The following is a 27,118-nucleotide window of genomic DNA, read 5'->3' on the forward strand; positions in this document are numbered from 1 at the left end:
ACTGATCCATAAATCTTATATTTTTTCTAATATGATTTTCATTTTTGTCTTTGGGTATCTGTTAGGATTCCATAAGGGCTTACCAGCTGACTTGGACAAATCTTTAGAACTAGGCTGTCTTAAACATATTTAACTGATAATAATTTTCACCTTAATTTCAGAAGATTTTTAAATTATCTTTATTATGTTATCACTATAAATGTTTCACAGAAAAACAAAATTTCTGGGTTATAAAGAAGCTAAGAGGCAATATGGTCTAATCGATACCTGAAAAAAAAATCCTATTTACAACATCCTGGGCATGTGACTCATCCGGTCTTTGATTAAAAGCTCCAATGAGGGGAAACTCACTAGCTTCCTGAGCCAGTCAGTCAACAAACGTTTATTAGGCACTTACTATGTGCCAGGGATCAGATATTCCAGATTTCAATAACTCTAATGGTTGTTGACTTGTTCACTTTAGTTAACAAAGCACAGAAGGATCTAATCACAATTAAATTGTAAAATGTCCAAAAGTCATATGTAATGGAAATATGTATTGCCCTATGAGCCATTGATACTTATTTCATAGACTCCATTTTATAACCTGAGTCCACCTTGTAACTTTGATGTAGTTTTAAGACTTTGTGAAAACATACTAACTGATGTACTAACCCCCTATTTTTTGTCCTTCCTTAATCATGTGTCCAAAAATTGTTGATCTATCCTGTTCTTTCAGCATAAGGCTCTCATTGTTGAGATGGTCAAAGTCAGAGTGTTAGGTAAACCTTCACTTACTTTGTATCTGGAGATCGTCCCTACCACCCAAACTGGCCAAGGTCTGACATTGGTTGGGCCTTCACTTATCCACCAGGATACAGGCCCCACCATATGATCCTAGTATTTAGATTGAGAAAGGATCTTATAGATCATTTACTTCAAAGCTGTCATTTCATAGAGAAGTATTAATATACTAAATATAAATGTCTACTATAAGTATAGAATGCTAAATAATCTATATTCCATTATAGGTAATATGCTATACTAATGAAAATTATTAAGAAAATTAAGTCAATATTTAAAAATGAAAAATAATATTGATTAGAATATAACGGAAGTCATTCATTATAGTTGTCAAGATATGAGTAATTCCATTTACTCCCCTTCATCCTACCGTAGGTGTCTAATGTGAGGATACTGGATAGCTGTGGAGGATGAATCTTAGAGCTCTAATGACATGTATGTGGAATCTCCTAGTTTAAAAAAGTATATATTGTTTTCATAAAATGTAATCCAGTACATTGAAACCTACACCATCCTCTTTCCCTGCCTACTTCTCTTGTCTGCTACATACCTTAACAACCCTTTCAATGACTGATTAAAGGCTATATTCTCCAAGGAAGCTTTCCTGATCCCTTCAAGTATGAATGACCTTTCATGATTTGGACTTCACATGACATTTTGTTTGTGTCTTTTATGTGCTTGCAATATAGTGTATGAATTTATGTCTAACTATATCTTCTCTTACCATAAAAATAGCTGTGACTGAGTCTAATTTATTTTTTTCTCCCTCATCCTTAGTACAATGCTCTGAATAGAACAAGAACTTTTAAGACATTCTTTGAATGAATGAATGAATAAACAAATTAATGGCACAGTAAGAGGATAGATGGAAAGATGGATGGATGGAGAGAATATTAGATTTGCAGCAAGAGAGACAAGGCCTATATAAATATGGCCTCCAAAATCTATCTGTTTTATGACAATAAGGAAATCATTTAACCTTTCTGGACCCCAGTTTCCTTAACTGAAAAATAAAGAGGTTTGATACAATGGCTTATGACTGTGGTGCATTCTAATTCTAAAATATTTGGATGTATAAAATTGGTAAAAGTTAATGCATGGTTAATTAGCCTACACTCTTGTATTTTTATAGACAAAAAGCTCAATTCAAAATATATTCCCATACATAATGTCTACCTTTGCAAGCTAAATTTAAAGGTGATGAAAGCTATGTCATGTACAAGGTATAGCTTAGATGTAAATAGGTAAATGTCACAGTTAATGTGCTTCATGTTTGTCACAATCTGTTCTATTAATATAACTCATGTATCTAATGATTTCATTACAAAAGGATATTTTTTCTCCATCTTGGTTATAAATGTTCATAACATGTAACTATAAGTTAAGACAACTCTAAACATTTTTTAAAAAGCTAGGATATATTTTATCTTCTTATTTCTTTGTATTTTCCTATTTTTTGCTTCCCTTTTGTCTTAAAATCATTTTAACTTATTTATAATATTCAATAAGTATATAGTCTCAGTTTTATTACAGTTGTTTATCACTAGGAAATGAAATATTCTCCAGGACCATAAAAGTTTTTAGTGCTTTGTGAGATTATAGATAACAAAATATAGCTAATTAACAACAAATTTAGTGAATTGTGGAAAGATCAAAAAGTCTTTATATCCACTGCTTTTGTATTTGGACTTATTTCAATGCCTCAGTTAGAAATAGTTAGAAATTGTGTGTGTGTGTGTGTGTGTGTGTGTGTGTGTGTGTGTGTATGTGTGTGTGTGTGGGTGTGTGTCCAAAATCTACACCAGTGCTTATGAAAGTGGGTGAAGAAGGAACAACCAAATAATATGTAGCATAAAAATCATTACTAAAGCTGGGGGATTAGCAATCCATTTTATATTTGTATTAACTGCAGCTAAAAAAAAGATTTATCAAGAGAATATGTAGTAATTTAGTATCCTGATAGTTGCATTTCTAACCAGTGGATTGGACTAAATGATCTTCCATGGTTTTATATCACTGATACCTTTGTGATATCTGAAAAATCAGGAAAGGCCTCAAGGATGTTGGGTGGACCAAATATGATGAACTTATGGGAGTGTTCACATGTGATTATTACAAAATGGACAAGCATGAATGGATTGCAAATTTTATCAGTTGGAAAGAACTTGCAAATTGATTAGATCAAATATCCCTTTGAGTACAGAAACATACCATAGTTTGGGTGCAACAAAAAAAATGGAAATATATTCTTTTTAGAAAGTCTATTCATGTTAATCAAAATATTCATGCCTTATAAACTCAGCTTTATTTACATATGTACCCTTAAACAATATGTTGAAACATTGAAGAATCCACTATTCTCATCAGTTATTACTGTTATGAGGATCATACCTAAAATGGCCTTGACATAGATGGACTGCTACCACTCTTTAAAGGGATTAATATAATAAACAACATCATGCCTTAGAGATAGTAGGCACCCAGTATTATCATTCCAAAACTCAAAAAATGGATTGAGATGAGACCATTTCCAAACAGGAAGATCACTGGATATGAGTACAAATTTCAATGACATTAAATTCATTTCTTCCAAATTCTCCCATCCAACTTAAGCCTCCTATGAAATTGCTTTGAGTGCTAAAGATATGCTAGAGCTACACTCATCACAAAGAAATGGACACATATTTGTGAAAACTTCAGTCCTTACAAAATATGGAAAAACTTTGTCTGACATTCTAAACAAAGTCATAATCCCTCATGTATAGTTTTCCTAATATACAAAATTGAGATATGAAAGTAGATATATCCTATCTACATATCTCTTAATTGATGAACTGATAAGTGTTATCAATGCATTTCTGATTCTACATTTAGTCACACTTAGGTTTTTAGCAATAGCAATTATGTGAAGAATCCTCATTGCAAATAGCAAAATTCTGTGTGGAACTATTTATGAACTGTTTTTGTTTCTTTGTCCATTTACCTTAATAACAGATGTCTCAACTCTTGATGGTGGGCTCTGAACTTGTGCTGCTGCTGCCATATTAGCAATGGTGCTGAGGTGGTTCATTTGGCTCATTGCCATGGTGACAGATGCTGGAGGTAGGCTGACAGGAATTAGAGGGTGGGGCATCATCATAAAAGGAAGTTCCAGTCCTATAAGAAAAAAAAATGTATACCAGATCATATGTGCCTCAATGTTTTGGAGAAGAAAAAACATCCAGTGATCAAACTTCTATTTAAATTGTTGGCACCATAAATCATTGAAAAATGAAGTTTTCAGAAATTCTGCTGTAACAAAAGGATTCAGAAGGAAACATTTCTCCTCTATGTATGTAACTCCCACTGAGGACAATAGGAGATATTCACACCTGGAGGAAAAATAGGCCACGAAGACTGATTAAACTGTTGTCTGTTCTATTGCATCATAAGTAGTTTTCTAAAGTATCTAATGCCAAGTGTGATGGTAGATTTATTATGCTTGTGACTGTTAAAATTTTATTTAAAATATAAATTACTCATTCTTAATCCATATTAACTACATTTAACTGTTTATATGGAGTACTTCTACTGCTTCTCATTACCTAAGTTGACTATACAATAATGACATACAATTTTATTTTTTGAAAACTATCAATGTTAGTGCTAAAAGATGCCATCGTACCATTTGGCAGAAGGTGGTTCTGCTGAAGAGGGTTGAGAGGATGACTAACTGGAAGGTTATGTTGTCCAGGCAAGCTGGGGTGGTTAACAGAGGCCTGAGATCCTTGGGTGGGGGGAGACTGAAGTTTTTCCTTATCCCAAGAACCATCACTGCTGCCTGTGGGGAATGAATATAAATTATTTGGATACAGGAAGATTCCAAATTTGCAATGTCTAAGTTTGCAAGTAAGGCCACAAATTTAACCCATTTGGAGAATGGAAAAATATTTGGTTTATTAAGGGTAATGACCTAAAACAAGGGAGATACACTTCTTTTTTCCAATTTCCCTGTCCAAAGAAACATTCCAACTTTCCAGAAAGGCCACTGCAAGAATATAATTAGAAGCAAGTTGAATGGTAATATTCTTCAGATCTGGGAATAATTTTAAAATTTGAAAAGGTCTGGTAAAAATGCCAATCATGTTTCCCTTAATTATTCATATTTTAATATCTTTACACTTGGAAAATATATGTTTCATTTTCCACTTATATTGGTACATCTTGATGTTTAAAATTTAAACCAAAAATAGATGAACAAGCATTTAACGTATACCATTTTCACAAACACGGTATATTTGCTATTTTGCTACTCTAAACCATGACAAAAAAGTCAATTTTAAAAAGCTATCTGAGAAACCTAATCACTAACTGGTCAAATGATTTGATGGTAAATGGGATATGTTATACATTCAATGAAATTCAATTATACTACAGAATTAGAGGGAGCAGAAAGTTTACTACTAAGGTATTGTTGAAATGCATGGTAAACCACCAACCTTTTAGTGTCAAAGTGTTTAACCTAATTTCAAGAATTAACTTTGAGATAGATTTGTTAAATTCCCCAAATATTAGGCACTGCAGAAAACATTAGAAAAATGTGTTACTTTGACAATGTAGCAATAAATGATCACAGTAATGGAATAATATTGATATTTTTGACCATAATTTACCTTTGACATAAAAATGAATACAAGATTTAGGTTATGACATCATAAGGATTTTCAAAAGTGCATTTGAGGGGCATGTACAAGTATATATGATGATATTTGTGGTTTAGCCGTACCTGCCTTAAAAGTGTTACGGTATATTTTACTGAAAAATGCTTAAATGTCTTTTAGTTTTTGCTATTGATACAAATTAAACCTCTTCCAGCAAAGCCTCATTTCATAACTTGAGCTACTTAGAGACTTACTCCTCTGAAACACACAGGAAAATACTTTTCAATTAATAAGTGTTCTATTTCCTTTTGAAACCATATTTTCTTCCGAGACAGAGCAGTAAAGTTGGTGAAATTCCAATTTCAATCCTTTAGCTCTATTAAATACCTCCTTGTAAAATCTGTACAACATAGTTTTTAATGAAGAATGCTTAGTTATTGCCATGATTTTTTCCATCTACTTCATGAAGACAGTTAAAGCTCAATATAAATTCAAACTCATTAGCTCAATACTGTCTGAATCCTAGTGTAAATTGTTCAGAAGTAGGTAATGAAAACTCAATTCAGATTTCTCTAGCAATCAAACAAAGCAATTTTATTAAACAATGAAAAGAATCAATTAAAACATCCTTATTATTTTACAAGAAGCCATGACAGCTTTTGTGAAAAGTTTATAGCTCAATACTAAGATGATTCACTTGAAAGATATTTCTACAGCTTGATTCTGCCCTGTGATATGAAAGTACATTATCCTATATTCACAAAGTCCCACACTATATTCCAGTATTAACAGGATAAATTTTAAAGACTTACTTTACGTTTCTTAATTTGGCAGTAGTTCTTGAGATTTGTTTTTTTTTTTCTTTACTTGAACAAATCCATTGTGTGATGTTAGGGACATTTAGTCACAAAATTGTATTATTTACGCATCACAAAAAGTAGTCTCAGAAGAGGGAAGATTGAATGGATTGGGGGGGGGGGTGTTAAAAGACTGCATCCCATATAAAAGAGGCATGAAAAAGCTATTATAATGGAGGGGGAGATTGGGAGTGGGTGGGCAAAGCTTAAACCTTACTCCCATCAAAATTGACTCAAGGAGGGAATAAGAGTGGGTGGGCAAAGCTTAAACCTTACTGTCATCAAAATTGGCTCAAACAGGGAATAACAGACACATTCAGTTGGATATAGAAATCTATCTTACCCTATAAAAAAGTAAATAGGAATGGGGATAATAGATGAGGGAAGAGGGACTGATAAAGGGAGCATATACCGGGGAAGACAATGATCAGAAGTAAACACTTGCGAGGAGGGAAAGGATGGGGCGTAAGGGGGCGTAAATAAGTGAAAAATAGCATGGAGGGAAATCTACAGTTAGTTATAACTATAAATGTGAATGGGATGGATTCACCTATAAAAAAGCAGATAGGAGAATGGATTAAAAACTAGAATCCTACAATATGTTGTTTACAAGAAACACATTTGAAGCAGACACACAGAGAGTAAAGATAAAAGGCTGTAGGATAATTTATTATGCTTCAGCTGAAGCAAAGAAAGCCAGGGGAGTGATCACAATTTCAGACAAAGCAAAAGCAAAAATAGAACTAAAGGTGATAAAGAAGGAAACTCTATCTTGACGAAAGGTACCATAGACAATGAAGTCATGTCAATACTAAACATGTATGCAACAAATAGTATAGCATCTAAATTTCTGAAGGAAAAGTTGAATGAGTTACAGGAGAAAATAGATAATAAAACTATACTAGTGAGGGACCTCAACTTTCTCCTCTCAGAACTCAATAAATCTAACCAAAAATAAACAGGAAAGAAAATAATGAGGTGAATACAATTCTGGAAAAGTTAAATATGCTAGGCCTCTAGAGAAAACTGAATGAGAATAGAAAGGAGTACAAGTTTTTCTCATCAATACATGCCACCTATGCAAAAACTGACCATGTATTAGGACATAAAAACCTCACAACCAAATGCAGGAAAGGAGGAATAGTTTATGCATCCTTTCCAGATCATAATGCAATAAAAATGATATTCAATAACAGACAATGGAAAGAGACACTAAAAATTGGAAATTAATCTAATCCTAAAAACTCAAATGGGTCAAAAAACAAATAACAGAAATAATTGAGAATTTCATTAAATAAAATGACAACAATGAGACAAGATACCAAAATATATGGGATACAGACAAAACACTACTTAGGGGAAAATTTATATTTCTAACTGCTTACATCAATAAAATAGAGAACAAGCAGATCAATGAACTGGGCATTCAACTGAAAAAAAAAAACTAGAAAAAGAACAAATTAAAAATCTGCAATTAAAAACCAAATTGGAAATTCTGAAAATCAAAGGAGAAATTAAGAAATTTGAAAGGAAGAAAACCGTTGAACTCATAAATAAAAGTGGAAGCTGGTTTTTATGGGAATAACAATAAAACAGATAAACCATTGGTTAATTTGATTTAAAAAAGGAAAGAAGAAAATCAAATTACTAGCGTCAAAAATGAAAAGGTGTGAACTCAACACCAAATGAAGAGGAAAGTAAGACAACTATTAGAAACTATTTTGCCCAATCACATGCCAACAAATTTAACACTAAACTAAAAGGATGAATATTTACAAAAAATATAAATTTCCCAGATTAACAGAAGAAGAAATAAAATACTTAAATAACCCAATCTTAGAAGAAGAAATTGACCAAGCGATCAATGAACTTCCTAAGAAAAAAATCCAGGGCCAGATGGATTCACAAGCAAATTTTACCAAAGGTTTACCAAAATTTGCCAAATAATCACAATACTACATAAACTATTTGGAAAAAAAAATAGACAAAGAAGGAACCCTACCAAATTCCTTTTACAACATAAATATGGTGCTAATACCCACACCAGGAAAAGCAAAAACAGAGAAAGAAAATTATAGACCAATTTCCCTAATGAATATTGATGTAAAAGTTTTAAATAAAATATCAGCAAAAAGATTGTAGCAATATGTGACACGGATCATACACTATGACCCAGTGGGATTTATATCAGGTATACAGGACTGGTTCAATTTTAGAAAAACTGTAAGTATATTTGACCATATCGATAACAAAACCAAAAGAAATCATATGACTATCTCAAAAGATAAAGAAAAATCCTTTTGCATAACAGCACCCATTACTATTAAAAAACACTAAAGAGCATAGGAATAAATGGAGCTTACCTTAAAATGATAAGTAATATTTATCTAAAATCATCAGCAAGCATTATCTGTAATGGGGAGAAGCTAAAAGCCTTCCCAATACAATCAGGGGTGAAGCAGGAATGCCCATTATCACCTTTATTATCTAATATTATACTAGAAATATTAGCTATAGCAATAAGAGAAGAAAAAGAAAGGAATTAGAATAGGCAATGAGGAAAGAAAACTATCACTCTTTGCAGATGATATGATGGCATACTTAGAGAATTCTAAAGAATCAACTAAAAAAGTACATGAAATTATTAACAACTTTAGCGAAGTTGCAGGATACAAAATGAATCCAAACACATCACTATATATTACCAAAAAAGTCCAGCAGAAAGAGATAGAAAGAGAAATTCCATTTGAAATAACTGTAGACAACAAAAAATACTCGGGAGTCTCTCTGCCAAGAAAAACCCAGGAATTACATGGACAAAACTTTAAAACACTTTTCACACAAATAAAATCACACAAATAAACAATTGGAAAAATATTAATTGCTCATGGGTAGGCTGAGCCAATATAATAATAATGACAATTCTACGTCAATTAATCTACTTATTCATTGCTGTACCAATCAAATTATCAAAAATTATTTTATAAAGCTAGAAAAAAACAATAACAAAATTCATCTGGAAGAACGAAATCTCAAGGATATTAAGGGAATCAATTAAAAAAAATGCAAAAGAAGGTGACCTAGCCATACCGGATCTCAAACTGATTTATAAAGTGATAATCATCAGAAACAATCAGGTCCTGGCTAAGAAATAGTAGTAAATCAACTACAATGGAATAGATTTGCACAAATTGCATCGTAGTAAATGACCACAATAATCTAGTATATGATAAACACAAAGATTCAAACCTTTTGAACAAAAACTCATTTATCAAAAGCTTCTGGGAACACTGGAAAATAGTAAGGCAGAAACTAGTTATAGGCCAACATCTCACACAATTTATCAAGATAAGCTCAAAATGGGTATATGATTTACACATAAAGGGTGATGACATAAGTAAATAAAGAGAGCATGGAACAGTTTGTCTGTCAGATTTATGGATAAGGAAAGAATTTAGGACCAAAGAAGCTATAAAGAGCGTTACAAAATGCAAAACAGATAATTTTTATTATATAAAATTTAAAAAAAGTGTTTGCACAGACAAAACCAATGCAACCAAAATTATAAGGAAAATAGAAAACTGGGAGGAAATTTAAGGAAAATAGAAAACTGGGAGGAAATTTTGTAACAAGTATGTCCAATAAAGGCCTCATTTATCAAATACATAGAGAACTGAGTCAAATTTATAGGAATACAGTTCATTCCCCAATTGATAAATGGTCAAAGTATATGAATAGGCAGTTTTCAGACAAAGAAATCAAAGCTATCTATAATCATATGAAAGAAAATTATTTTTAATCACTATTGATCAGAAAAATGCAACTTAGAACAACCCTGAGGTAACACCTCACACCTATCAGAGTGGTTAATATAACAAAAAAGAAAAAATACTGGATGTTGGAAGGGATGTGGGAAAGTTAGCACATTAATGCACTACTGGTGGAGTTGTGAACTCATCTAACCATTCTGGAGAGCAATTTGGAACTATGCCCAAAGGGCTATAAAATTGTGCATAGCATTTGATCCAGCAATGCCACTGCTAGGCCTATATACCAAAGACATCCAAAAAAAGGGAAAACACCTATGTGTAGAAAAATATTAATAGCAGGTCTTTTTGTGGTGGCTAAGAATTGGAAATCAAATGGATGCCCATCAATTAGAGAATGGCTAAACAAGCTGTGGCATAGATTGTCATGAAATATTATTGTACTGTAAGAAATGACAAAGCTGGATGATTTCAGAAAAACCTGAAAAGACTTAAATAAACTGATGCACAGTGAGGTGAACAGAACCAGGAGAACGTTATACACAGTAATATCAATATTGTTCGATGAAGACCTGTGAATGACTTAGCTATTCTCAGCAATACAATGATCTAAGACAATCCCAAAGGACTAAATAATGAAGCATACTATCTGTCTCCAGAGAAAGAATTGCTATTGATTGAATACGGACTGGAGCATGCTATTTTTCACTTTCTTTTTTTCTTTTGAGTCTTCTCATACAAAAGGACTAATATGTAAATGTTTTACATAATTGCACATGTGTAGCCTATATCTGATTGCTTACTGTCTCAGGGAGGGGGAACAGTAAGGTGGGAGGGAGAAATAAAATTTAAGACTCAAAACTTTAAATAAAAATGTTATATATATATATATATATATATATAGTATATATATATATATATATATTTTTTTTTTAAATGTAGTCTCTATTAAGTGCCAGAGAAAAATTTCTAAAACACTTGCAATCCAGTGCACATATGCAAATCTATAACATATAAAAAGCTGATACAACTGAAATTTCAGCCTACCCAACTCAACTTATTGTGCACTGTTTATGAATGTGAGATACAAAATAGGGTACTATTATGGATTAAGTAGATGTTGAAACTCAAACTGGCTTGGAGTCATCCTTGACCCCTCATCCTCTCTCCTTTAACATATAAAATTAGTTGCATATCTTGCCAATCTTATCTCTATAACACTCACATCTCACCCCTTCCCTCCACTCACTGGGCCACCATCCTAGTTCAAGTCTCCACCACCTTATACCTGTATAACTGTAATGGCTACCTAATTGCTTTTCCTTCCTCAAGTGTCTCTCCTTTCCAATCCATCTTTCCAAAGCTGCTAAAGTGATATTCCACAGATCTGACTGTGCCACTCATTAAACCCCAGTAACTCTTGTACTATCTCTAGCATCAAATGCAAACTTCTCAGTCATTTTTAGCCCTTCACAATCTATTTTCAACCTACTTTTTCAGCCATAAATACATTATATCTCTTAATGCTCTTTACAATCCAAACTGGTTTTCCAGTGGATTCTCACACATTGCACAAAATCCCCCATCTCCCATCTCCCAACTCCATGTTTTTTTCATAGTCTATGCCTGGTGCACATCTTTCCTCATTTTTTCATCTTAGAATATCCATAGTATTCTATAAAGCTCATTTCAAGTACAGCTTTCTCAAGGAGTCCTTTCCTAATAATATCAACTTCTAGTGCCTTTTGGTCATTATATTCCCAGCCCTTAGGAAGTGCTTAATTGATACTTGTTTCAAATTACATTTCATTTAGAAGTATCTCTTCTGAAACTTTTAGTCAGTTCATAACACCTTGAATTTTCTGAAATTGTCTCTTTGATTATTTCTTTATATTTCATTACATTCATTTCCCATGATATGTTCAGTAATTCCTAATTACATGAGGCGATCTAAAGAATGCTCTTGAATTCTAGTTCTTTCCTTTCTGGTCTTCAATTCAGTATCAGGAAGCTTGTTTTGCTACTGACTATTTTCCTTCCTCATGTAATCTTCCCTATTCCCATTTGCAAACCTGTTTAGCTTGATATATTTCTATACCAACTGTCATCGATATATGTGTTTGTATTCAATTTTCTTTTGTCTGTTTTAGAAAAGAGTGAGTTCCTTGTGATACCCACTCTTCCTACCCCTTTATCCATATTTGTATATTCCTCTCATAAATGCCAAATTTGAGAAATAGCAAGTTCTACACCTTTCTTTCTACATAAATATATTCTTCTTTTGCTCTCTCTTTCCCCCATTAAAACCCTCAGAACAGAATCAATCCACCCTCAAGATGTCTACCTTAAAAATTGACTTTTTCCATACCCTTTGAAGACATTAAGGTTCTATTACAGTTCCTTCCAATTGTTCAAAGAAATTTACTTTTCAAGTTTTTTTTCTGGACTTTTTTGCATGTCAAAGTTCCTACTTAGCTCTGATATTTTCATCAAAAATTATTTAAAGTCTTCTATTCCAATAAAAGTGCATTTTCCCCCTCTAGGATTACAATCAGTTTTTTTGTGATGTTTTCCTTTGCAAGCCTACATTTTTTTACCTTTTAGAAGATCATATTCCAAGATTTTCTCTATTTTTTAGCAGGAGCTGTCAGGTCTTGTTTTATCCAAACAGATAAAGTTCTTTGGTACTTGAGACTAATTGTTTCTAGATCTTTACAAGCATTTTTTCACTTGACATAGGAGCCCTGAATGTTCATTATGACATTCCTGGGACCTTTCCTTTTGGGCTTCAATTAAACTTTAGGAAAAAAAATGTATATGATACAAAATCTAGACCTTCATAATGTTTTTGTTTGTTTTTTTCTTTTTTGCTAAAAATTATTAGGAGCTAATGCCTACAGCAGGAAAATACAATGAGTACCTTCATTAATTATGATCCTGCTTACCCTTTGCCAACTCTAATAATTAGTTGTTTGAATTAATCTCTTTTTAAATTAGAATCATAAGTGCCTTGAGAAAATCATAAACTGACTATCCCATGTATATTAAAATTTCACACTCTTCTATTTCAGTATCCAGTTGATACTTCTTTTTCACAGAATCCATAAATTTAGCACTAGAAATAATTTAGAGGTCATATAGCACAAACCTCTAATTTTACAAAAGAACTAAGAAAAAAAAAAGGAAGTTAAAAAAATCCAGAGAAGAAGAATGGTTTGCTAATAATCACACTGTATGTAGCATAGCTAGCATTTGAGCTAAAGTTCTTACTACAATTTTACTGAAGACTAAAAATATTCATAACATATAAAAAGGATATAGTTCTCTTTGAGAGTCTTACCAGGCATACAGATCTGTAGCACTTAACCTTCAAAGAAGACATAATAAGTGGTGGGTTATTTCTCAGGATCAAGTTATTTTTATCTCTCTTGATAGGTAAGTTCTAATTTTACCAAACCAGATAGGTAAGTTCTAATTTTACCAAACCACTGGATAAGCCTTCTGTGGGTAAGTTTTCTAGTATGCATTAGGAGAAACAGTAGATTTTTAGGGCATGAAGTGGTAGAATGGAAGAATTTCAATGAATCGAAGCTAACAGTGACAAGTGTTTTAAGAATGAAGATAAGAACTTGCTGCCATAGCTATCCATTTTTCAAAATCAAAATCTTCTAGTATTTTCCTCACCCACAAGAAACAATTGAACTGATTTATAGATTAGTTAAAAGCTACATCATCTAGTCATGTATATATTTGCTCTTTAGTTAGAACTGAGCAAGAAGGTCATAGAATTTTGTCTCTCTCTTGAACTCTAGTCCTAGATCACCACATGTGTATTGGTCATCTCAAACTGAATGTACCTTAGGTATTTCAAACTCAACAATTTCAAAACTACTCATTTTTAAATTATTTTTTAAGTCAGTGAAAATTTGTATCAAACTTCACTCCAAGTCTATCACTTCTCTGTCAGGAGATAGCATGTTTTATCATGAATCCTCTAGAATCATGATTGGTAATTACATTGATCAAAAGAACTCAAAATCCCTACCTACCCCACCCTCAACATCTTCCATCTTCTTAATTTTTCTATTATTGTCAAAGAGTTCACCATATTTCCAATTCCTCAGGTTCTCAAGCTTGCTGTCATCCTTGACCCCTCTTATCCAGTTATCAAAAAGTGTCATCTTTTTTCTCTACATATTTCACACACATTCCTATCTCTTGAGTCACACAGTCACCTCTCTAGTCACCCTCATCTCCTCTGGCTTCAAACATTGCCATATGCCTTCTAATTGTTTTTTTTTTTCATGATTGAAATGTCTCCTCACATCCTCAATTGAGTTGCAAGAGCGATTTTCTAAAAGTTTGAATGTGGCTATGACACCCTGCTCCCTACTCAATAAAAGCCTGTGGCCCCCAGTTCCTTACTAAATCAAATTTAAAGCCCTTTGCTTAGCATTAAAAGTCTTCAAAACTTGGCTCATTCCTGCCTTTTGAGTTTTCTGACATTCTGTTCTATACCATAAGGCGGCTATAGTGGTGCAACTATTGCTCCTTACACATTCTATCTCCCATTTCTGTGCTCTCACATTCATTGTTCCTTGTGCCTGAAAAGCTTGGCTTTCCTATATCTGATTCTTAGAATCCTTGGCTTCTTTTAAGACTCAGATCAAGCATTACCTCCTCTTGGAGGCTTTTCCCAATCCCCAGCTACTAATATGTGTGTGTGTGTGTGTGTGTGTACATATGTGTATGTATATACACACACATACATATACATATATGTGTGCATATATTATGCATGCATATTATATCTATGTTTTTTTCTCCTTCCATTAAGATGTAAGCTCCTCGAAGGCAGGCATATACCCACCTCCCCCTTTTTTTATTCCCCAGTGCTTTGCATAGAGCATGGCACTTTAGTGTGTGATTAACAAATATTTATTGATTGAATGATTGATTTCTCCCATTACTGAATGTATGAATTGCCATTAAGAAGTTAAGAAATATTATTTTAACATCTGGAATGATATAATTCAAATATCAACTACTAATTTTTTTATACAAATGACCCATATCTATAATTACACTTGAATTAAAATATCTTCTAATTCATAATTACTATACAGACAGACATTAGAAGAAACAATATAGTTTTACTAATGATATGTTTATAGAATGGAGATTAAATAGTAGGAAGTCAATGGTAACACCTGAACTTTCAGGTTCAGTTTTCATGATTAAAAAAAAAATCTACAAGTATGGAAACTGGATAAAACTACTTAAGCTTCTACTTTATATTATTAAAATTCTGTGCAGATTCTAGCTATTATTGCTATTTAGTCCTAAGAATGGAGATGTCTAATGCCAGCTTATACAATAGAATCACATGGAGATGTGACTATCCCTTATAACTAAGTGCCATGTAACCATTTGCTCTGATTTTCCCCAAGGCTGACTCTAACAAAGGAGGCAAAGCCCAAAGGACTTACTTTGTCCCACTAGTACTTAAAGAGTGACACTGATAGAGTGAGACAGGGAATCTGACATCATCTGTCAAGATTACTTGACATGAAAATGACTGTGATAGCTGGTATTTACTCCATAAGACTGTAGGATACTTATAAAGCATGTCACCTTCCTTTCCCCCCCATCAAAACAAGGGAAACAATAAAGCTACTAAGAAAACACCACAAAGAGCTGTATTTCTATTTCTTAATTAGAGTCGTTTTTACAAACAAGTAACTTTTCCTCTACTTTAACAAGAACATAGAATTTTCCTTTTTTAAATCTTAACCCTGACTTAAGAAATAAAAAGTGCAAGATTATTTTTAAATATAATTTTTATATGAACAAGAGAACTAAGTCTTCTAAAAACTATTCCTCACTTTTTTTTCTCCCTAAAAATGCAAACATCTTACTGTCAGCCAATGTTGTCTTATAATACACAGCTTTTTCCATTTCTATCAGTGGATGATCTGCCTCTAAATATAAGACAAGAAAACAGATATCCTTGGGTGCTTTGGTTCAACTTCATAAACTGTTTTCTTTTAAATAGAGGGAGAGACCATGTTTTAGGGGTACAATTAATTAGGGGTGCAATTAAAACTGTTCCAGTTTAAGCACAACATTTTAGAAAAGAAACCACCAGAAGCACCTCACTGCATTTTAAGAGATTCTCCTAATTGATACTACATAGGAATGACCACAAAAAGCTTCCTTTCCAGACTCTCAGATTTTAGAGTTTTGTGTTCTCCTTGCACCATTTGTTCTGGAAGGATTGGAAGAAAGCAGTGATCTCTTTCCTTGTTAACTCCTCCTATATCTCTTCATGCTCTCCTTACTCTAGGAAGCAGACTGTGTGAGTAGTGAAAGTAGCATTGGGGAGGAATCAGGAATTCTGGAAGCTCCCTTTGGTTCTCTCACAAAGGAGCTATGTGACCTAGGGGAAAGTTCACTTCAACCTCTTTGGGTATCAGTTTTCTCATCTAACTGAGAGTAAAGGTTTTTGTTTGTCATTCCTATGTTTGTTTTCTACAGATTCTGTAAGAGAATAGTAGTAAGCAAAAGTCAAATGCTATTTTGCTTCTGTCTTCTCTACCACAGAGGGATTCCCAACCTAGTAAGAATAAAGCATTCATCTAAAAGAAATTGAAGTTCAAGATAAGTAATAACTTAGTACAAAAGTACATAGGTTCTAGTCCCTAGGTCCTACAAAATGAAATTGAAAGAACATTCAGGTGTTACTCTAGTACTTTTAGTGGCAGTCTTTGAAAAATCACAAAGAACACTGGGTCAAGAACACTGATACAGGAAAAATGTTATTTCAGTTTTTTCACAGAGCTGAAGGAAAAATATATACACACAGATTCTACAAAAATTGTTTGTGAAATTGTAAGGCAGATTTTTAAACATATGAACTTAGAAAAGAAAGTCTGGATCCCTGTAATAGATCATGTCATTTCTAAGAACAATTAAATCAAAAGTAACTTCATTTCATTTTTTACAGGGTTGAGTTCTCTATGAGATACTTACTACAATATTTTATCATTGTGTGGATGGCCTTGGATTTCTCATCTTGAAAGGTTTTACCAAGACAAAAAGGATTTCAGAAATGTCCAAATGTTGGATTATATGTCTGTTATCTAAGAGTTAGTCTCAGAATCAAAGAAATTCATCACCAGGGGTTTGACCACCAGGTGACTATTTTGTTATTGTCTAAACTAATTAATGAAGAATAAGTCATGGAGAATTTTTTTTTTGATCTGAAGCTCTCTAAGGAGGACTCACTGATGAAATTGCAAATCCTTGCAGCTTTGAATTAAGGTTCACACTACTGAATAAGTTTTTTCAGCATGGCATTTGGCAAAAATCTCTCATAATATCCTTGTGGACAATATGAAAAATGTAACTTGGATCATAGTAGTTATGTAGAGCTACATAACTAATTGGGTCCCCAAGTTATATAATAACTGCAGTACAAAAAACAAATGATTAATGGGTTAATATGAACTGTGAGGGAGAGTCCCACATTTGCTCCTGTTCTTTTAGCTTTTTTTAATCACTGGCTTAGATATAGACATTGGAGGAAACTTGGAGAAGGAGCTGACAGGTGAAAATGAAAGAATTAAGACTGTATAACATGTCAGTATGCTAGCATGATGGTCCTAAATCAACAAGATATCTAATATGAACAAACATCAGGTTTTTCCCTTTAGGTTCAAAAATTCATTGAATGTACTCTGTGGAAGAGAACTGAATTGGGAAAAATGCATGTGAAAAAAGACACAGACTTAATATGAACTACCAGTGTGACACTGCTAGAAAACTAATATAGTGTTAAGCTTCATTGATAAAAGGGGTGTCTGTATCAAGAAATGTAAGAGCCCCATTATATTCAGCACTGGCAAGATATATCTAGAATTACATGTTCACATTTTAAGATTATTTCAGCAACAATGTGGAGGATGGCTCATAGAAAAGATATAGTAGAAACTGCAGATAGAAGCTTATTGAAATAGTCTAGGTGGAATATAAAAAGGATACAGACTAGGAAAGCAGCAATAGAAATAGCATAGACACGAACTGACAATTGACATAAACTGACAATTGGCTAGATATAGGGAGTGAAGAATAGCAAAAGGTCAAAAATATTTTCAGTATTTGAAGCCTGAGATATGGGGATCAGAAATTATAACCTTGCCATGAACATACTATTAAATCAAATAAAATTTTGGTCCAACAAATTCAAGTCACTATAGTGCAGCACATAACAGGTAGCAGATAAGCTTTTCCCCTTGTGGTCTCATGTGGTCCCTTACATAAATATTACACTAAATGCCTGAAATCTGTCATTAGTCTCTTTGTCCTAGGCAAAAATTAGGTTTTATTTTTTAAAATGTATCTTCATCCAAAACTGAAATGTGGAAATTACTTATTTTGGTGTTCATGATCCTAAAAATTGAATTCTCAAGAGAGAATAAAATGAAATAGACAAAATAATGCAGGTATAAAATCAAAAGTTAGTATACCATATTTGTATCTATTTACTTTAGATTGAATATTTTTTGTGTACTTCAGATTTCATAGAATACAGAGAGCTGGCCTTGGAGCCAGGAAGCTCTGGCTCTGACATGTACTGGCTGCTGCAACCCAGGGCAAATTACTTAAACTCCCAGGACCTCAGGAAACTCTTTATGACTAGAAATTGCAGAGTAGGTGCTTCCCTGTACTGGTAGAGGGGACTTTCTCACTAGAAGTCTTATAGCAATGACTTGTCCCCTCCATACCTCTAACAAATGTGCAAGTTATCCCAGGGAATATACTAAGTAAAGCACCAGTGAGAGTTCATGCGCACAATAACAACAAAAGGTTAGAGTTATGCCTTTAGTAAATTTTAATCGTGTGTGTGTATGTGTGTGTGTGTGTGTGTGTGTATGTGTGTGTGTATGTATAGGTGAAACACCATTAGCTTTAGATTCAAGACATGGCCTAATGGCTAGTTGATCATAGGTAAAACATTTAACCAATCTTAACCTATTTACTCATCTGCAAAACAAGCATAAAAACATATTAATTACCTCTCTAGGTTTTATATGGAAAGTAGTTTGTAAATCTTGAAGCACCATATAAATGCATTATTATTATTACTGTTATTGTTGTAGTTGTTGTAATGCTGAAGTCCCACGGAGGCAAAACTTGGCACTTGGCCCAATATATTTTGGTTCTCATCTGTGCTTTGCAGATAGAGTGAACCATGTTTTACCAACCTAAACAGAAATGGTAGGGATGTTTGAAAATGTCAGAGCTATGCCTCCCCTCTCAAACTCTTTATCCTTAAGCTCCATCACTCCCCCAGCCGTCTCCAGCATGCCAAGATGGTGCCTCAGCTTATATTTCCCACTGAGGAAAGAATAATTTCTTGTCTAGGACAAGAGCAATGAGCAAAAAGAGCACAGAACTGTGCATGTAATGATCCCTTTGAAGGCAAAATTAAAACTTATTCATTTAATACCTATGGTGCGTTGTTATCATTTTGAAATTTAAAGAAAAAAAACAGTTTTTATCCCAAAGCACTCTGAGCACCACTAAGCGTAGAATAGTGTGTTACACATAGTAGGTGTTTTAAAAATGTGGATTGCAGTAAATTGAATAGAAAGTTCCTATGTTGAGTATTTTGCTTAGAGTTGAACAAAGTTAATTAAGTCTCTGTTCCTTGGGAGTCTTTTGTTTAAAGCAGAAATCACTAACATGGTCAGACATAAAGGAAATGGAGGCAACTAAACAACGGCTAAAAGACTACCATTTGTCTACAGGTAATACTATAATTAATCATGATATAAAGTAATTGCAGAGTCCCTTTAAAAATGCCATAGGGATCTGGCTTTAAATCTAAAGTGACCACATTACACAGGCATGAATGAACTCAGCCTTTTTTAAAGAACACTATAATTCTATTATATTTGAGTGGTGGATTAGTTTCACACTGCAGGCTTATTGAAAGCTACTGTTTGTATAAAACCAAAACATTTCTTCCTCTAGCTCCCAGTCATACTTAGTAAGCACAACTATTTCAAAGAATTCTAATATGCCTTTCAAGTGTTGTTGTGTTTTGGTTTTTTTCAGGGTCATAATAACTTCTGCTATTTTGATTTTTGGGAAAATGCAAATGTGCTGAAAGATCAGTAAGGACATAAATATGTTGGATATTGATAGTGAAGGTTCTGGGGAACAAAACTATTAGGAGGAGGAGAAAGATCTAAAGTTTTTATGTATATTTCATAATTAGTTCTTCAGAAGACAGAGTTTTCATGGTAAATGAAAAGAATGTTCATACCAAAAGCAGTAAGGGCACAATTCAGGGGAGACACAGAGATTATTAAATCCATCTCCTACCATGATGCCTCATGTTATTTCAGAACATCTGTTTGTCCTTTCTAGTGATGGATTTACTTTGATACTTTGAAAGATCTCTAATTCCATTGATATTTCTTCCACCAATAGATATTGCAATACCTCCTCACCTTTTGGGTCTTGGCTGTTCTCATCTTCAGAATAGTTTTACCACTCCCTGAAGAACAGTCCCAGCTGTCCATCTGGAAGCTTCAAACAAGTTTTAGAATCCACACCTTGGGAGTACCCTACAGTCCCTTCAGGATTCTCCCTCAGATTAGATGGCTTTTCCCCCCAAAAATCCATTTGTTAGGACTCCTCAGGGCTGTCACTCTAATTCCCCTCCAATCAGCTCCAGACTTTCTCTATGATCTTCCAAGCTGAGTACTTTTGTGTCCTCCTCTCCTTCTCCTTTTTGGCTCCCTTTTACGTGTTGTCTTTCCCCTTTAGAAGGTAAGTTCCTTCCAGGCAGTAACTAATCTTCCTTCCTATCTTCCTTCCTTCCTTCCTTCCTTCCTATATTCCTTCCTTCCTTCCTTCCTTCCTTCCTTCCTTCCTTCCTTCCTTCCTTCCTTCCTTCCTTCCTTCCTTCCTTTCTTTCTTTCTTTCTCTTCCTTCCTTCCTTCCTTCCTTCCTTCCTTCCTTCCTTCCTTCCTTCCTTCCTTCCTTCCTTCTTTGACAATACATGTTTTGCTGAATACTTGCCTTTTACTTTCACATTGAGGGGTAAAGCATAGCTTCTCCCACTATTAGTGTGGGTTCCCCTTTTATTTTTTAAACAACTTCTGTGCACCTTCTTCCTTCATGAAAAACTTCTCTGCAAACTTCGAAGAGACTCATTTCTGATAACATATAAAAACTATTTCACTCACTACCAACAACCCAATTAATTGACCTCATTGCCTTAAATATTGGGCATTTTAATTTAAATAGTTGTTCAATGTCTACTCAGTAGTTTAATGCAACTGCTAAAAGGACTTTTGAGTGCTGAAAAAAAAATCCATGATGAAATTCAGGATAATATCATTACTCAGGGGCACTCATTTCTTGAGTACTATCCTTATATATCTGAATATCTTTGCATAGATATAAAATAATATTTAAGTATTTATGAGTCATTATATTCAAAATGCTTTATGTCATAACTTACCTTGAACCTAATCTCTCAATAAACTTATTGACTAAATAATTTCTCTAAGGCCAGAAAGTGATACATGGACCTAAGGTATACCTAAACATAAAACTTCAAGCTCAAAACTCATTCTTCAGTGGTTTTCTTTAACTGGATCATACTGTTCTATTTTTTTTCTTTTTTTACAATGGGAGTTCTTTTCAATTTCTTGCCATAATCAAGAAACATTTACCTGACATTTAAATGTTGAGACATATGTATATATATACATATATATATGTATATATATGTATATATATACATATATATGTATATATATATGTATATATGTATATATATATATTACAAAAAGGTTTCTGTTTTCATGGAGTTTATGGATGAGATAAAAGACCTGACCCATGTATAAATAACCATAACAGAAAAAGTGTCATAGGAGTGCATAAAAGAGTAGAATGTAAAATCAAAGAAGGAAAAGGTCTTTATTGGCTGTGAAGATGAGAGGCTTTTTGGAAAAGGTGGCATTTAAGCATGAGTAGAAAATAGGCAAAAAAGATGCAAAAAAATTTGAAGCATCAGCTGATCTTGGATTTAATTCATGTTGCTGATTAGAAAACATTTCCCAGAGACCATCTGGCAAGTATATGTTTTATTCAAACCTACATCCATTATCAAATATTGAAAGTTTAAACAGATAAATATTTCTGGGTGTAGCAATTGATGATTTATACTGGTAAATAGAAACGCATTCTCAATATCATTTAATTCAATTCCACTCAATAAATATTTATCAAGTGCTCACTATGGCTAAGGCACTGTGCTAGATAGGGAAGGAGATTAAAGGCAAATAAGATATAATTCCTGATGTCAAGGAATTTACAATATTTTGCAAAGCATATCCATTTTGAAGCCACTTCAGGTTAATTATTATATATATGCCAGGAAAATTGGAAGAAGTTGAATATATATTTTAATGTCTCATTAAAAAATGTTCATAAAACTCACTCCACTTTGTATCTGCTGCTCTGCCTGGTTTCAATTCTATGAAACAAGATGTCTTTCAGGTTAAGCTCATCAACTCTAATAAACCACCAGGCTGCTAGCTCAAGCCTTGATTGACACCACCTCCCTCATCCTCCTCTTCCTTCTGACTGGAGGGTGGGAAGGTGGAGTGCCAAATTCCTCCCACTGCCCTATTTTAAAAAAGGCAGATGTGGGCATTTGGGGCTCACTCCACTCTGCTGAAGTGACAAAGGTTAAGTGATTTGACTAGAGTTATGCAGGTAGCAGGTTTCTAAAGTTGAATTTGAACTCAGATCTTTTCTGATTCCATATGAAGTGCCCTATTCACTGTACCACCTAGCTACCTAGCATGCAAAAGTTACCTGATAGGAATTAAAAAAAAACTCTACCAAAAATATAAAAGTAATCTTTTAGAATTTCATTAATTGCATATGTTTTTAACCAAATTTATTATTGTCTTTTGCAGTCCCCCAAATCTATGTTTTCATCAATTGAATATCTCTTCCATCAATAAAATATTTTGTTGCCAGATCCTCTTCAGCTTTTCAACCCTGGAATCCTGACTCTCCATTTTAATCAATAGCATATTATGACTATCAACGTCAGTTACTTCTGATGTTCTTAATTAGATGAACCTAGTAAAATAGATGGTAGTGCCTAGATCAATTAATATCTTGTTTAGCTCATGGCAAATGTTTCTCCTGTTCATTTAATGAATCCATAATAATTATATGTACTTATATAATATGTATATATATATGTATATATATATATATATATATATATATATATATATATATTATTCCGAAGCATTCACTCATTTGTTAAAAAGTATTTCAATGCTTCAAGGATACCTAATTTCGATGGTGTCCATACTACTTCTGTCTGTGACTTTGGACACCGACTTTACAAATGCTGAAACCAAAAAAATTATTTGATGGCCAATCTTTTGATGATGGCCTACTAGCACCACATTTAAACATAATGTGCATGATTCACCAAACTTCCATCTGCTGATATAGACAGTTCATAAACTTTCTCCTTTGATTGATTTTGCTTTAGAGACTTTAGAAGCTGTCAAAGCATACTTTCTTTCTAACTATTGTGAACTACTCATATCTAAAAACAATTATATGCTTTGGAATAAGGATCATTAAGCTGCTCATAACAACTGCCAAACATGCAAATTTTATCAGGGCATATAAAAACGCTAAGCAGGATATATCAATATAATTGAGAACAAGTTCCTCAGACTCACATTATTTTAGATGTTCAAAAAATAAACACAGCAAGAGAGTTCAGGTAATATGGTTCTTTCAAAGTTCTAAACAACAGCTGAAAAAAAGAAAAACTTGCCTCTTTTTTATCGTTGTTTCTAATTCATGAATAATGTGTGTGTGTGTGTGTGTGTGTGTGTGTATTGAAGGGAAAGGGAGAAAAATGGGAGATTTATGAAATATCTTGGGTATTGGATACAATGGCTGAGTTGCTAAAAGATCTAAGAAATGATCAACTTATGTATCATATCTACTACAAAGAGAGGGAGGCACTGGATCTTTCTAAAACTCTGCAGAGAAACTACACAGGCTCCTTCATGAGGCTGTCCATCACAAACTAACTCTTGTGTGGAAATAAAGGCATCCAAGGGAAAATCTTAATTTAGACCTTTGGCAGGGCCACCATAACAGTCTAGAAATACAACGACCCATGTAGAAGCAGTGGAGAACAGAGAAATGCAACAACACTTCAGAGGAAACAGCAATATAAAACAGGAACCATCATTTTAACTTACTATGAAATAAGTAGGAAAGAAATTTTGATGTCTAGAAATACAGGCCAAGGAAACTGCGGAGAGAGGAGACGTTCAGAGATGAGAAATCTTATATTTTATAAAACATATGTAGTCATCCTGATTTTCTTGTGTATAGAAATAGTAAACTAAAAGACCATTACTGGCAATACTGTGATTGATGCGCCATTCATTCAAATAAAATTAATAAGCATTTATAAGGCTTAGAGTCTTGGCCCAGATTTGCATTTCATACATATAGCGGATAAGTACAGTGGAAAAAAGATGGTGAAGAATGAATTCATTTCTGGAGCTGGCTATATGTAATGCAAGAGGGCAATCAGTAGCACAACCAAAAATCCCCAGGCCCAACATAGGTATATCTACACTGGTCTTGCAAGGATGACGGTGGCTGTTTTTTTTTAGGGAAAACTGAAGATGACACGAATCTGAATAAGAAGCCACTCCACTGCACTTTTTATTTACTCTTACTTGATAGATGGCTAGGGGTTACAAGTTAAATATGAGTCAGCAATGTCGTCTTCCTGTTAACAAAGTAGGCATGATACTAGCATGAATAAATAGGATTGTGACATGTAGGGTAATCGTCCTATTATATTCAGCTCTGACAGACACTTTCTAGAACCTTTTTCAGCTAGGTAATAAAAGAGAAATGTGGAGTGCTTAGAGAGGGTCCAGAGGAAAGCAACAAAGATAATTCAGCATTGGAAAATAGTGCCTAAGTTTTAAGGAAATATTTTTGTTGTTGTTTTGTTTTATTTTATTTAAGTCATGTAGAACAGAAAACTGAACATTCTGTTTGATAATGTTCTGCTTTCTATGGAAGGGTATGTTGGATGTGGCATAGTTCAATGGTCAAAGAACTGTCTCTGAGGACTTGCCTACAAATACAACCTCTGACACTATTTTTGATCAGGCAGCTAGGTGGTACAATGGTGAAGTGCTAGCTCTGGAATGAGGAAGACATCTTCCTGAGTACAAATCTAGCCTTTCAGACACCTACTAGCTGTGTGACTCTGGGTGATTCACTTAACCCTGTTTGCCTCAGCTTCCTCATTTGTAAAATGAGCTGGATAAGGAAATGGCAAACCACTTCAATATCCTTGCCAAAAAAACCAAAACACACTCAACAGGGTCTCAGAGAGTCAGACACAACCAAACAACAACAAACCTTTTTGATCTACGATAAACTACTAAATGGGTCCTCAGTTTTCTCATCTGTAAAATGCAAACATTGAACTAGATGCTCTCTGCAGTCCCTTCCAGCTCTAATAATCCTAGTGAATATTTCCTGATTAAGAGTAACTGCAACAGATTGTCTCTCTTGAGCCAAAGAATTGCAAATGATAAGTGATCTGGTGGGCTTGAAATTCTAATGCCAGCTTTGAATAGAAAAATCAAATTATATTTAGGAAAAGCTGGGAGGAGGCAAAAGGAAAAAATATTTTTTGCCATTTCCTAATAACATTAGAATATGAAGAATATAATTAAAATGTAGCGTCTGAGACTTCACATAGAGATGAAACACTTCAGAAGAGTTGACAAACGGTGCTCAAAAGATAATCCAGTGTTGGATTATGACATATTGCATTAGCTATTTAAGGAAAGTGAATTTTATAATTATCATTATTTGTTATTATTATTAATTAGTGATGTTTAAATAGTCTCCTTTTAGAGGTTTTTTAAAAGAAGAACTGTTTAGCTCTCTTCTAGAAGTTTAGTATAAATCTGCATTAAGATAGAGAACAACAGCTCCAACTCAGGTTTGTAGAGCACTTAAAAGTTTGTGAAGCATTTTACCTGAACCATTGCATTTTAGTCATAACAATGAAGTATACAAAATAAGTATTAAGGTATTATTACTGTTACTGTTTTGTTGACGAGGCACCTGAGGCTTGGGTGTAATGACTCAACCTTGATCAAAAAATTCAATGGGTCTCAGAACCCAGAATTGAATCCAGATTTTCCTGACTCCATGTCCAGTAACCTATCCTCCATGTCACTAGATTAACCCTACCAGAAGTTTTTAGGATTTCAGGTATGATTACAAGATACATAACTATAAGTGAAAAAAGGTAATTAGGAACTGAGTTGCCTAATGTAGGTATCCCAAATTACTCTTTCCTTTTTTTTCTTCATGGAGTTAGAAGGTATCATAGATGGAGCACTAGATGTGGAGTCAGGACACACCTGAGTTCAAGTCTGAACTCCATAGCTGAATAGTTGTGTGACCCAACCTCTGACTGCCTTAGTTTCCTCATCTGTAAAATGAAGATGATGATAACACCTACTTCACAAGCTTGTGGTGTGGATCAAATGAGATAATACTCACAAAGCACTTGCACACAATAGGTGCTATATAAATGCTTTCTATATAAATCTCTACTCTTGATGCTCAGATATCTTTATTGTAAGTAGATAGTATGACTCTGATCAAATCACTTCACCTCTGGGTCTTAGTTTCCATATATATCAAATGAGGGTCTTACACTAAATCACTGCTATTGTTGTGCAGTCATTTTTCATTTGTGTCCAACTCTTTGTGGCCCCATTTGGGGTTTTCTTGGCAAAGTTACTGGAGTGGTTTGCCATTTCCTTCAGAAGAGGAAACTGAGGCAAACAGGGATTAAGTGACTTGTCCTGGGTCACACAGCTGGTAAGTGTCTGAGGCCAGATTTGAACCCAGACAGATGAGTCTTTCTCAGTCCAGTCCCTGCACT

At 33.8% G+C, this 27,118-nt stretch overlaps 1 protein-coding gene across 3 annotated transcripts in view; it reads right to left on the minus strand.

Annotated features, from left to right (window-relative positions):
• DACH1 (dachshund family transcription factor 1) overlaps positions 1–27,118 on the minus strand; it is a 491,468-nt gene that overhangs the window by 146,665 nt on the left and 317,685 nt on the right. For 2 of the 3 annotated variants that reach the window (XM_036757382.1, XM_036757383.1), the window contains exons 4-5: positions 4,448–4,603; positions 3,767–3,939 (exon numbers count right to left, since the gene is read on the minus strand). In XM_036757382.1, the coding sequence (XP_036613277.1) occupies positions 3,767–3,939; positions 4,448–4,603 (329 nt within the window). The remainder of the gene's footprint in view (positions 1–3,766; positions 3,940–4,447; positions 4,604–27,118) is intronic. The other variant, XM_036757384.1, reaches the window with a different exon arrangement.

The sequence above is a fragment of the Trichosurus vulpecula genome, chromosome 4 (genome assembly GCF_011100635.1).
Source record: "Trichosurus vulpecula isolate mTriVul1 chromosome 4, mTriVul1.pri, whole genome shotgun sequence".
NCBI classification, from domain to species: Eukaryota; Metazoa; Chordata; class Mammalia; order Diprotodontia; family Phalangeridae; genus Trichosurus; species Trichosurus vulpecula.